General features: G+C 37.5%; 1 protein-coding gene across 1 annotated transcript in view; it reads left to right on the top strand.

The window, feature by feature from the left end:
• EFHC2 (EF-hand domain containing 2) overlaps positions 1-11,032 on the top strand; it is a gene marked incomplete at both ends in the record, with an annotated part of 65,218 nt that extends 54,186 nt beyond the window's left edge. The window contains 2 exons of the mRNA XM_079535326.1: positions 8,914-9,019; positions 10,937-11,032. Of these exons, the coding sequence (XP_079391452.1) occupies positions 8,914-9,019; positions 10,937-11,032 (202 nt within the window). The remainder of the gene's footprint in view (positions 1-8,913; positions 9,020-10,936) is intronic.
• Positions 11,033-14,158: the final 3,126 nt, after the last annotated feature.

The following is a 14,158-nucleotide window of genomic DNA, read 5'->3' as shown; positions in this document are numbered from 1 at the left end:
GGCTGCCATTAACCATTCTAGTATGGAATGGTTTTCATCACGATATTGATTACCTACATATAACCTCTGTCTGAGAGCAGGATGGATGGTCATGGTGGCCAACTTGGCTATTTCTGGGCCATTCACCAAGACACTTTCTGCCCCAGAATCCCATAGTCTCAATAACCAAGCTGGCACACTTTCTCTAGGCTTCTGCCGAAATCGTTGTACTAAGTCCATTAATTCTGTTGCCGTGTATGGCCGTGCCGTTACATGTAAATGAGTCTGGGCAGGGGGCCATTGATCAGGCGGCACCCCTGCCGGTCTGTCCTGTACTTTTTTTGTTTTCTGGGTTACAACAGGACGGATTTCCAGGGGATCAGTCAGAATAGGACATTCAAGGTCTGATTTGGATTTCTTGTTCTCCTGATCAACGAAGTCTGTTGATTCAGGAGTCTGGTCATCATTTATTGAAATACTACGAATTTGGCCTATGGGAAGATGTAGAATTGGCTTCTTCCCTGTTAAAACGCCAAGTTCGTGCTCTAGCTTTTCAACGCGGTCTTTCAAAAGCTGATTTTCCGTTTCTAAAGTATTATTTCTTAAGTCCGCATGATTTAAGGCAGTTAATAATGGCCATGCCACCATGGAGGCAGCCAGTTGTCTTTCTTTAGTAATGAGGACATCCTTGCCAAGTCCTTGAAAATAGTCCGCCATGCGATATGGGGAGATATTGCCCATAACGCGTAAGGGACCCCATTTTTCAATGATAGTAGCTAACTCATAATAGGGCGATCCCTCAAATCCTGGGATCTGCCCTGGAATCATTTTCTCTAGAGGAGTATTGTTCTCCCCCTTGACCCATTTATAGAAATTCCATAAAAAAGACATGATGTTAATTTCAATATATTTGGCCTGCCTGGCTCGCCAAGTGTATAATCAAGATGCTATAATTGCAATATAGTTGTTTAATCAACAGATATCAAGATGTTGTAATCACAATATAATCGAGAGAATCAAGCAAGGTAGACAATGATCACAAAGAGAATAAGCGGAAGAGCTTACCCTTCGGCTGAGCTCACCAGAAGACACCAAGAGAGGGGATCTCCAGAAGAGATCCTTCCCCTCTGGTAGCCAGCTCTTAAATAGGTCTAGGAGGGGTGGAGCCTGGCTCCACCCCTTCCGGCAGCACAGGTGAATTGCCTTCACCTGTGCTCCTCTGGCTGACTCATGGCTCGCCTCAGGTGATTAATCAGAGGTTCAGGCCGTGACTCAGCAGTTCCCATACAACACATTATGTGAGTTTCAAGAAAAATACCAAGATGAATACAATGTCCTTGAATGATTTTGATTGATTCAATGTGTCAATGAATCAAGTAGTCTTCAAGCAGTAGTAAATAAAAGTGCTTTGTTTCTCTTTTTAATCTCATCTGAAAAATTCATTTTAGTGTAATTGTTAAAAAGAAGTATTGCTGCATTTGGTTATTTTTCCATAGCACATTAATTATTTTGAAACAAATTGCTTGAGTAGGCTGTATTCATGGAAATAGAAATGAACTAATTCAGTGCAGTTGTTTAAAGGCTGGAGTTGAGAGTAACTCATGGTGTTCTGAATACTTGTGTCATGGTGAGTTTGGTTTCCATTGATTTTTGCAGCTTTACTGGAAACAGGTAAAATACATGCTCACTGGTCTTTTCTTTCCCTCAAGGGAAACCACTGACTATTTCGTCTGTGCCTTCCAAGTATGTAAAATGCAGAAGCAGGTCTTGTGACGTTTAGATGTTTTCAGGTAGATGTGCTTCTTGATTTCAGGACTAATTTCAAACCTAATATCTAGACTTATGAAAGAATGAATACACTCTTGTCGAGCAGAAAGTTGGCTGTTCATCACTTCTGACAATTGAATTACAACCGTTAGACATCAGAAACATGCCTGAATTTTAGCACTAATCTAAAACTCAATTTCAGAATTCCCATTAAGCTTTCCAACACAAAATGTGTTGGAGGACACTACTAAAGTTCTTCTAAAGAACAAGTTCTCATAGATTCACTTTATAAAGGCTGCAATTGAATAGATACAGAGACAAGGGACTGGAGATTTTCCTTTATGTACTAATTCAACACTGATGAAAAACAGACAGGCCTACTAAGCTCCAGAGATGCTTATTGTTTGTGAATTTATTTTAGGAAAAGCTTTTGTGAGATGAATCTCTTCTCTTAAAGAGTCTTAATGTAGGCAGATAAGAAGAAAAGGCCCAGTACATTACAATAAAAATAAGAGATAAGCTTAAAAGACAAGGAGGAAGCCTGGATTTCTCCCAGATCTAGACAGGTATTCATGACAGCAGAACTGGGTCTCAGCCTCTGTAGGTTCTCTCTGTAGGGGATATAGGAGAGGGAGTCATTTCAGCCTGTGTTAGAGCTGGATTTCTAAACTACCACCCATTTTCCCGTGAAATGGGCCATGGCCAGCTAGTATGCTAGATTTCTGTATGAGAAAGTTACATAGCGTGAAGCTGGGCCTCAGAAAACTGTAGAAGTAGTATTCCATATGACAGTGTGATGAATAATGCTGATTCTAAATTACAATAGTAGCAGTTCTGAAAAATGCCAATTTTTGTGGTAACTACACTGCCAATAACAAAGAGTGTTGTATTCTTAATATTGCGTGCAGTTGACACTGCCTGATAAGTGTACTGTTTCTGCATTGTTTCAAGAGAGTGTAGAGTCAGGGAAAGATGCTGTGAACTGTATTTCATAGAATTTCCAGTAACCTAGAAGCTGAAAAGTAGAGTCAGCTGAATAAGATTTAGAGTTTTCTTTTTGTCTTGCTTCTTCTAGTTCTCTTTGAGACCGAAGAATCATGAAACAGATAGGTTTACTGTTAATGCAGACTAGTCTGGCTCCTGGGAAGTACACAATTCAATAGGGACAAAGTTCGTAAACAATATTCTCTCTTTGTTTTTGGATTGTTTTTGTTGCTGTTGTTTATTTTTGACGAGGATATATGCAATTTTTTTTCACAGATGCTTCTGAAGCAAGTAGCAGTAGTGTTCCTAATGTGTATATCTGAATTTATGAAAGAAGAAAATGGTACAATAAGACTTGTTGGACTGATTCCCACAAAATCAGTATATATAGCTAATGCACTAGCTGGACCTTGTTCAGCTATAAAATGAACCTAGACAATGTGATCAGATAATCATTGAAGACTGAAGCTGTATATTTATTCAGCTTTTCTCTCTGAGATTGGGTGGCAAAGACTTTCTGGTGGACTTAATGGTTCCATTTTTTTTTTTCATTTTAAAAGGTAATACCCTTAAAATATTTATTATTTACATTTGTAAATCACACCACAATGATCTATCACTTATTAAAATCAAAGGATGGAACTAGAAATTGTCATCTAATTTTATGATAACCTCCAGATGACCCAAAACTTCGTATACTGTACCTGAAGAACATTCAGTTTCCACAAAGTGCAGAGAGAATTAGCGCAAAGACTATGAAGATTCAAAAGACCCTTTTAAATTGTCTGTCTGAAGTAAATTTATATTTGCAATTGTTGTGGGATGGTGAAATAGTAGGATTTGGGTACCCAAAATTTCTGTAATTCACAAAATCACAGAGTTTCAGAGATTGGAAAGGACATAGAAGGAGACTCCACAGCCTCTCTCAACAAACCTGTAGGTTATTAAAAATATATTTCCTTTCTCCACCAGCCTTGTTTCATGTAGGTCTTCAATTATATGACTATATAAATTATTTAATCACAATTCATTAAGCAATGCAGATGCTACACTCTTGTTTCTGCCAGTAAACTGCTTGTTTATTATAAGCACTTCTTTAGGTTTGTGCGAGCATAATTAATGTATAATCAATGAATATTAAGATGTTATAATTATAAAATAAACAAGAGAATTAGGCAAAGCAGATTATGATAACAAAAAGAGAATAGATAGAAAGCTTACCCTATCCTGGGCTCTCTTACAAAACTCCAGGAGAATGGATCTCCAGAAGAGATCCTTCCCCACCTGTAGTCCCTCTTAAATGGGTCTAGGAGAGGCGCAGCCAGGCTCCACCCCTTCCTGCAGTACAGGTGAATTGCCTTCACCTGTGCTCCTGTGGCTGACTCAGTGCTCGCCTCAGGTGATCAATCAGAGGTTCAGACCGTGACTCAGCAGTTCCCATACAATTAACAATTATCATTTGTTTAATGAATAAATGTTGTTGTAGTGCTGAAGAAATGAATCTAGATTTTTTTTCTTTAATATTTTAATTTGCTGCAATGTTCAATGTAAGCTAACAGGGACTGGGAATGATGCAGTCCTTCCCCAGAAGGTGTATATATATATAAATAGGTGTCAGATAACAAAAGAAAAAGATGGTGGGAAAAAGAAACGGATGACATGTTTACTTGTCAATGATCTTGTATTAGTTTAGCTAAGCGTATGTCCCTATTTTTAAAATATCTTTTAATTTTGCTTAAAATTGGCTGCATAGTTCTTTTCTCTGCAGTGCTAGATTGAGTCTATTGGACTCTGGAGGAACATTTGTGAATTTTAAGCTGTGGAAGCACAAGCAGTGGGACAGAAGTGAATTTTTTTTTTTTTTTTTTAATAGGTAAATTAATCTTTAGTGCCTCAGGTAGCAGTGCTACTTGATGCGACTTACAATGAGCCTCCTAGTTGATCACCCCAGTTCTCATGCCACTAACAGATCAAGCCTCTTCTGTCTGCCTGGTATTTCCCTGGTTTGTACAGTATCTTTTTCTTTAACATAATCACCTACCTCTAATAGTTTGTTTACACTTGACCTGCTTCACTTAGAAAGCTAAACAACTGTCTTTTCTTGCTGTGAGATGTGTCCTGGTGGCAGCACCATGATTGGAAATGGTCATGAAATCATTCTCCTGCACTCTGTTTCTGCTTGTTACCTTTAATGCCCAAAACTCACTTGGCTGTTTATTATGAAAAGACTCCAGCATGAATATATGGATCTCTTAAGAGAAATTATTTCTGTTATTTGTTATCATGAAGAACTGACGGTTCAATTTATTGTAGTTCAAGACGAGAATAAATGTATATCCAAGATAGCAGCCTTTCTTAGCTAACACTGATCAGCTGCATCTGTGCTTACTACCTTAAAACTTTTTGTATAAGCTATTTTTGAAAATTTAGGTGTATATTGTGTTACACAGGGATCGTCAAGTAGCTGAAGAATCCCAGCTTTTTTTTTTTTTTTTAAAGCTTAAAACAGCATAATGCCTCTTCTCTGCTAGTATCAGATAAAACTACTTAATAAATGCTATTAAAAATAAAAGCATACGAAATCTTTACATGAACATTAGCATTTATTATGAATTTTTGGTTGCAGATTTCTTGATGGGAAAGAAAATATATTCATTAGTAGCCTTTACTCACGAAAGCAGCCTCAGAAATAACCATCATGTAATTTAACTGGATTTTTAACATAGCTGGAGTTTTTCATTATAAATATACTTTTATAAGCAGAAATATGTGATTATTTCTATGATGTGAAAGAGAGTAGCTAGCAACAGGACAAGAGGGAATGGCCTCATGTTGTGCTAGGGGAGGCTCAGGTTGCGTATTTGAAAAAACTTCTCCAAAGAAGTAATGAGGCATTGAAACAGGCTGCCCAGGGAGGTGATGAAGGTGTTCAAGTACCATGTTGATATCGCCCTGAGAGACATAGTTTAGTGGTCATAAATGGATTGTTGGACTAGATGATCTCAGAGGTCTTTTCCAACCTTAATGATTCTATGATTCTGTTCTACGATTGTGCTGTAGGAGAAAAAAAAACTCTGCAGACATTGTTGGGGTTGGGGAAATGACTTACACAATCTAAAATCACAAGGATTGTTTAAGTCATCGGACAAAACCAGAGAGAAACAGATTCAAGAGATCTTTGTTGTATCTTCTTGATAAGACAAATCTAATTTCCTCACTGAAAAGCACTGTCAGTTTCAGTCATATTAATTCCGGCTCTGAAATGTATGGCATCTCTGTCCTAATAATGCAGAACTTGATAACATCTCTTCATTCCATCTGGATGTTCTGTACTGAATTACAAGTATGTGCATTTAGTAGATTGGTGCAATAAGTCACAGTAGTAAAAAGATGTAAAAAGTAGATTATTTCCTCTGGATTAGTCTGGAGTGATATTTGAAGCTGCTTTCTGCAGCTTTTAAAACATGGGACTTAGTAGTCCAATTTCCCATGCCCACCTTAAAACTATAGTTGACTTCATGTGTGTGGTGTTGCTCAGCTTGCTCATGCTGTCAGTTCAAAGAAGTTTTCTCCTTTGTAATGCTTGTTGAAAGCAGAACCAATGTTTTTCCTTAATTTCATTGCATCAACATAAAATAGATGCTGAAGAAACAACACCCCCTCTTTTAAACTTCACTTAAAATTCCTACTTATGCAGCTCTGCATCTTGATAGTAACCTTATATTCTGAATTTTCAGAAATAGAAAAAGGTTAATAGATACATGCTAGAACATATGATAGTAAAAAAAAAAAATTAAAGAAAAAATTAATGGTTGTTCTGAGATTCAAAATCTGTTTGCCACGGTTTTATTTCCAAGAGTTTTTTGTCTTGTTACTCCCAATACAAAACTCTTTTGTTTCCCCAGTTACCACCTGCAAAAAACCCAACCTAAACCAAACCAAAGCTATAATGGGAGGGTTTCTCCTGGCAATGTTTCAGACTCATCTTTAATGTCAGTAACAGTAGCATTCTTCTCTGACTTTGCTTTCATCTTCAGTGTAACGCACTGTACTTAACATTTCAGTTTATCACTAGAATCTCTGTTCATGACTTTCAGTATATTTTATATTATCTGCTGACTGTTAAATGAAAGGCATGGGGGGAGGAGAGGAAGAGGATGAGTTGCAGTTTATTTTTGTCACTAGATTTATTTCTCTTCCAGTATTGTTTTCCCAGCTTATGCTGTAAAGTCATCCTTCAAGTACCTTCATTCTTTATTTTTACGAGGGCCCTTTCAGTGATTTGGAGAACTGAAGGGTTTTGAGGCCCATGTTTTGTGCAATGCTATTTCTTTAAGAACAAAATAAAATGGTTGTCTAAAGAAATTGTTTCCGGGAGATGACAGTGTGTCATCTTGCTCCTACACATGCAATAATATTTGTCTCACCATGTTACATGGTAGAATTGTTTAACCTGATGTTTCCACCAAAAATAGCTTATTGAGTCTATCTAGTCATATATATTTCTCTGTGGACACTAGCAAAGCACAGATGCTTTCAGGATGTGCTTAGTCTGCCTAAGCCAGATCCCTTTTACATTGAAGTAGTGCTAGGTAAGACAGATGCCATTCACATCCTAATGTAGTATGTATAGTAAGTATAGTAGAGCAGTTAACTTCATTTCTGTCCAATCCCTGTGGGCATTCAAGGCTAGGCTGGATGTGGCTCTGGGCAGCCTGGTCTGGTGGTTGGTGACCCTCCACATAGCAGTGGGTTAAAAACTCAGTGATCATTTTGGTCCTTTTCAACCCAGTCCATTCTATGATTCTATGATTTCAAAAGCAATCTGCGTTTGTAGCATCAATTCTACAATGAACTTCAGCCTGCAGTACCTTTCATTTGACTGAATCCACTGAAACAATTGGATTTCTCTATGCATTAAGCACCTAAATGTTTTGCCAAATTGAGTACTTTTTTTTTTTCTTTTTTTTTTTTCTGAAGCCACTTTGTACAAATCAATGGCATGGCTTACAGATCTGCTCCTAGTGAGTTTATGTTAACGTGCAGTAGTAACTGTAGAACTTAACTGGTAAGGTTTATATCTCCATGTAACAGATGCTAAATATTACAAATATTTACTTCATGGAAATAAATTATTACCAAATGAAATGAGTTGAAATTTTAAAATCTGGTTATTAAATGGTAGGCTAGAGAGCTGCATGTTTGTTAACTGGAAACTGATTCCAAGGTTTATGCAAAAAGCATTTTTAAGGCATTGCTTGTTTTCAGGAAGTGACTGAGAAACTGTATAAAGCAGGTCACTTGTGTTGTAGTATAACTCTCTTGTGTTAAAGAATCACAGAATGTTTTGGGCTGGAAGTGATCTTTAAGATCATCTAGTTCCAACCCATTGCTATAGGCAGGAACACCGCCTGTTAGACCAGGTTGCTCAGAGCCCCATCCAGCCTGGGCTTGAGTGCTTCCAGGGAGTTGCCTCAGTGGGCAACCTGTTCCATTGTCTGACCACCCTCATAGTAAATTTCTTCCTAATATCTAGTATAAGTCTGCCCTCTTCCAGTTTAAAGCTAGGGTCTCACAGGAGCAGAGCAGAAAGGCAGAATCACCTCTCTCAGCCTGCTGGTCACACTTCTCTTGATGCAACCCAGGCTACAGTTGGTCTTCTGGGCTGCAAGCACACAATGCCAACTCATCTTGAGTTTTTATCAACAGACCCTCCCCCCCCCCAAATCCTTCTCTTCAGGGCTGCTTTCAAACCATTCTCCACCCAGCCTGTATTTTCCAATATCCACTCTATTTGGACATGTTTTCCAATGTATATTTCTAGCTGTTTCTTTTCTCTACAAAAAAATTATACACTGACTGTACCAAATCTATTTATCACCAATTGTGAGATCCCAGTGTTGGAAGAAGTTGGGCAATGGTTAAAAAGTAAAACAACATTACTTGGAATTTAATGAACCTTAAAAAAATTGTATGAGAGACATTGATGTGCACTAAGTAAATGGAATATAATGTGTGATATAGAAGTTATGCAGCATTTTTCTGTTCTCTTACCAGTGTTTGGTTGTAAAGGACTGAAAAGCAATTATCCAGCAAATAGTGCATTAGTGTGATGTAGATAATATTATATACTTGTTAAAATTTTCATTTAATCATGAGGCATCTTATGGATATCCTACTTAGGTTTGAAGATGACCATAAGCAAGTGGAATATAAAAAGTTTGTGGATGCAGTGAACTGGAGAGAGAATCAAATCCCTGCTTTCCAGACAATAAAGCTTCCTACTCAGGTAAAACCATTGTATTTGAGCAAAAGAAAAGTTAAAACTCAGCACATGGGACACTTGTGTAATTTGGGCAAGTGTAACGTGAGTACCTCATCCAACAAAGACTACAACAGTTTTCAATTTTTCATATTTGGCCCTGTTTTCATTTTTGTGTCTTCATGTAATATATTTTTCTTTCCAGGCTTAGAATTAACCAAATTCAGTTCAAATTAATTCTGTTTAGAATTAACCAAAAAGAGTTACACAGGGAAGACAAAGCCTGTAACACAGTCTTGCCTACAGCGTGCCACATCTCTGTGACGTTTTTCTGGAAGAAAAAAAAAAAAAAAAAGAGTGGGGAAACAAGTGTATTTGTCCTTGAACAATCGGTGTGAATACCACTCCACCCACAAGTATTGTTGCAACATGTCAAATGCTCTGTTTGTCTTCTGGGATAGCCGGGAAATTCTTTAAACTCCACTGTCACCACAGAAAATAGCTATATATATATTTTTTTTATAACTCTGTGGAAACTTGTATGTAACAGCACATCACTGGTAGGCATAGGCAGAATCAGTATTGAAGAATCAACTTTGTATATCTCTACCAGCCTGCTACTTAGGGTAAATAAATATGTGGCATCAACAAACTGCAGAAATTAATCTGATCTTGCCATCTTGTACTGAATGGAACATTTTAAAATAGATGGTACATAAGGCAATTATACTGGTTTTTTTTTTTTTTTTTTTTTTTTTTTTTTTTTTTTTTATCTTGTAACAGATAAATATGAAGCCCTTCTGCCAAAATGTAGTTTTTCTATTCTGGCCTAGCCCATGTGTTGCTACACTTGTACAGAATGTGTTTGATTTTATTCAGACCACTTAGTAACACAGCATTCCCTTACATTTCAGTTCAACAGTGACATATTTTAAATCAATGTTCCTCACGTACTATGCTATTAACTTGGCTTCTTTCTCTTCCTTGGCTTACAAGCTCTTCTTTCTATAGCATCCCAAACTCTATATTGTCTAACCAGGGCCCTGCAATGCTGCTTTACTCTGCCTTCCGTAGTGGTCTATTTTTCACTTTCTGATTGGGAAGTATTTTTCTTCCTTGTAGAGAAAAAAAGTACTTCCATGTGTTTTCTATAGCAATCCTGTGCCTATGGAGTAGGTTGTATTCCGTGGGTATATTTTTTTTCACAGAATAATTATGTTTTTAAGCTATTTTGATATTTAAATAGTGCTCGCTTTCAGGAGAGTCTGCCAGGGTATAAGGGGACTCAAGGGCCTTGGTACTGTGCTAATGAAAGAAAGTCATAGCCTGTGCCGGGAGGATTTTTGCCTTGGAGGTTGTGCTAAGCTTCATAAAAAAGCTGGAGTGCAAGCAGTGGTGGTACTATGTATATTTTAATGAGAAGGTAATAAAGCAGATCAGGAAAAGATCAGTGAAAGAAAGGATTTGAGTCTTGTTAAATTTTTCAGCTTTGGAATCCGTTAGACACTCTTTTCATTGCTTACTTTGGATTAACATTGATATCTTCAGGTTATAATGTCTGTATTTCACAGATAGATTTTAGCAGCAGTGTTGTGGTTTTTTTCTTCATTTTTCTTTGGTGTGGTTTTTAGTATTGAATCGTAGATGACTTGTAAGGTTTTCAAATATAAGTGTCTTAACGAAGAACAGATAGCATTACTTAATTTGAAATATCCGCAAAAGGCTGAATGACAGAAAACACATATTTAATAAAATATTCCGCAAGATTGTTAAAAATGTTCATGTAATAATGTTTTAAGAGGATGTGCTATGTAAAGGTCCGCATGTTCACAGAATATTTGCATGAAGAAGTGAAGCAGCAAATACAATCTTAGTTGGCCAGCTTTTAGTTATTGCTGTTTCCAACATTATATTCTAAGATGCTCTCTGTGTTACTAATTTCAGAATGAAGATGACTGGAACGGACAGCCACCATTCCTTCCCGTGAAAAGAATCAAATACTTGCCTCTCCTGGATGACCTGTTTGGCAAAGAAGAATGATCCAAACTGTGAAAGTCACTGTTTTTGGATTAGTGTTTCTGCTCCAACACTTACTTAGATATTGAAGACCTGTCAGGTTAAACAAAAACAAGACAGATGCAGGTTTTATTACATTTCTTACTTAAGCATATATACGTACTTTGTGTTTTTTTTAACTCCTAAATCAACAGTACTCTTTAATGCTTATGTGAGCACAATTGAAACTATAATCGGATGGTCAGATGGAGAATGTACAAGCAGCAGCAATTGCTTGAGTCAAATACAGCAAAATCAGACTGACCTTACGTTGTTCTGCTAACAGAGGAGGTTGTTGGATGACCTCTTGTAATATTAAGTCAGATAGAATTGGCTCAGTAAGATAATTCTCTTCACACTTCGTCTGTTGCTTTTTATCTTTTGTCTGTTTTTTTTGCTATACCCATATAGTAATACTTAAGTGCTATGCGTGTTGAAGTTTGTTGTTTTACAGAGGAAGTAGTAGCAAGATTTTAGAACAAAGTCAGTTTGCTCTCGTATGGGTGATAATTATAACCTTGTAACATAGAAGTAAATTTCTTGCAGGCCATGTACAAAAGCTATCAACTCTTGGTTTTTGTTTTAGATGCAACTCAGATTGGTAAGTGCTCAGTTTTACTCGGGTAAGGCATGAATGAAGAAAAGGTATTCTGGTTCCATCTTAGTGAACTTCTTTCTTATTGTGGCACTGAACTTGTCCTTTGAAAATTGATACCTTTCTCTTTGTTCAAAATGGTGGTAACTAAGTGGAGCTCCTGTTAACATTTATGTATTTTTAAGCTTGTGTCAGCTCAAAGCCACGGTTAGATCTCAATTCAATGTATGAGTTTGTGAGAAAAGGAATTACTTCTATTTAAAGGATGCAAGAGCTATGGTGAAGGGAGGAGCTGACTCACCCACAGTGACTCCATGGTGAAGGGATTTGGTGTGAGTCTGCTGCTGAGAAGCTCACACAGTCAGTAGACTGAGAACCCTGTGCATTCTGTAATCCAAAATTGCAATTTGATGAGAAAGCTTGATGCAAAAGGATGAGAATTAAGCGTTTTAAAATCCCCAGACTGAGAGAAAAACAGTAGTTCAAAGAATAATTTGAGGTTTTTTTAAACTTACTGAAGTACTCAAAATTGTAGACAAGACTATGTACTACGTTTTATTCCAAAAGAAGAAAATAGTTTCTTACATGACAAGAAAATTATCTCATTGTGGGGATTGTGTCAGGAGCCAAAACAGTAACAGATTGCATTTGGAACCGTTTGATAAAAGCTGAAGCTTTTTAAACATGGCAGCAAAACTGGGTTTGGCACTTTAAATGAATACAGTTGCCCTCATAACTTTTTAATGTGCCCAGTCTTCATCAGGATATCTTTCAGTTGTTGAGATCTTGTACAGATGACAGTTTTGAAGGAAGAGAGTTTCCGAAGGTTGAATTTGAACATTTAAAACTTCCCAAGTAGCTTTTAGAGACAGGAAATTTCCTTTATATGAAAAGGAAAAAGGTTAAAAAACAAACAAACAAAAGCATAACAAATGTCATACCGTTTTGTGTACAATCCCATTTGTAGATCTGATCAATCATGGTCTGGTCTGGTCATGGTCGAGAATGGTGACTGCAAACTGGATCCTGTGCAGAAAAGAACTAGAAAAGTGGCCAAGAGAACAGAAATAAAGAAGACAGAAGAAGTGTGGCTTATTTAGGGAAGCAAAATGGAGGCTCAAGGAGAATGTGGTTGCCAGTAGAGAATTTGTTATGGGTATGTAATACAAGCAAGGAAAATAATCATTCAGTTCAAAACATTCAGAAAAAGTAGGTATGGTTAGCCATAAATTTAAACTGGACAGTAAAAGATGGTTTCCAACCTTCTAAAACAAAAAGGGTCCATAACAGGCTTCCAAGAGCAAAGAACCCAGTTAATTTTACCATTAAAGATGGATCATCTGATAAGTGTAATTTTAGGATATATTGCCTGTGATACTGAGGACTATTTCTGGTATTGAATGATTCCCCCTCTGGCAGAGCCCATGGAATGAGGATTTTTTTTCTTTTAAAAGTAATATGGAATTATCTGATTTCTGATGTTTCAGTATTTCCTATTGATACTCTGCATATTTTGTTCACACCATTCTGAGTTTTGCTTCCCACTTCTTTTTCTCCTTTTTTCCATGTATTACTCATAACTCCACTGAGCACAAAAGGATCTCCCAGGAGCAGAGCAGACAGGGACTGAAAAATATTTTCAGTGCTTGTCACTGCGCTCACAGTGTGTCATATGCTGTGGTCTGATGTGTTGTAAACACATTTCAAAAGGTTTTATTTTTTACAAGCAGCAGCGCTTCCAGAAGGAAAAGCTCCAGCCAATGAGCAGTCCAAGAATACTCTTTGTATACTGTGACTTGCAGCGTATGCTGCCCAGGATATTTCAACCTCTCCTCTAATCCTGCCACCAACTTCTCTCTTTTCACATTGCTGATGAGGGACCTGAATGAAAACAATACCACAAGATAATGTTTCAAGATGGCAGGAGGCCACAGCTTTAAAGCATGCATTGCATAAAGAGAAAGCAGCCCTCACAGTTGCCATTAATCTCAGCTCTCTATCTCTGTAGGGGAGCCAAAGATATCTTCTTTCCACAAGTATCTGAGCCTTCCATGGCAGGAGCGAAGAGATTCACATTACGGTACTGCCTCCCCTTCTCCCTGCTGGGGTCTGCTGTGCGTTCAGTGTTAATTTTCATTTCCTGAACTTGGCATTTGAGAATAGAAGGCTTAAAGTTTTCTGCAATAGCTGCTGCAGCAAGAACAGCAGTGAGGATCTATCCTTGCGTGCAGATGGTGCACCGCTTAGCTTGCAACTTTGCGTCCATTTTTGCCTGTGTCCAGTTAAGTACTTGCTCTGCTCACCTGCAGGCAGGCTCCCACAGAGGTGGTAGGCTCAAGCAGTCACAGACGATTGAACTTACTGCTGAGAAAAATAAAGTTCCTGCAGGTAATATTTTTCTGCGTCCTGCCTTTGCTGTATTTTCCTAGGTAGAGCCATTTGTGCCAATGTCAGACAGATCAAGTCTTTTTCATTTACATAAATGAGAAGATGTTGAAAGCTTCCTTCTCCATTTG

Source organism: Tetrao urogallus, assembly GCF_951394365.1.
Source record: "Tetrao urogallus genome assembly, chromosome: 1".
Taxonomy (NCBI): domain Eukaryota; kingdom Metazoa; phylum Chordata; class Aves; order Galliformes; family Phasianidae; genus Tetrao; species Tetrao urogallus.
Note: the sequence above shows the minus strand (reverse complement) of the source record. Positions and strands in the feature narration are given on the sequence as shown.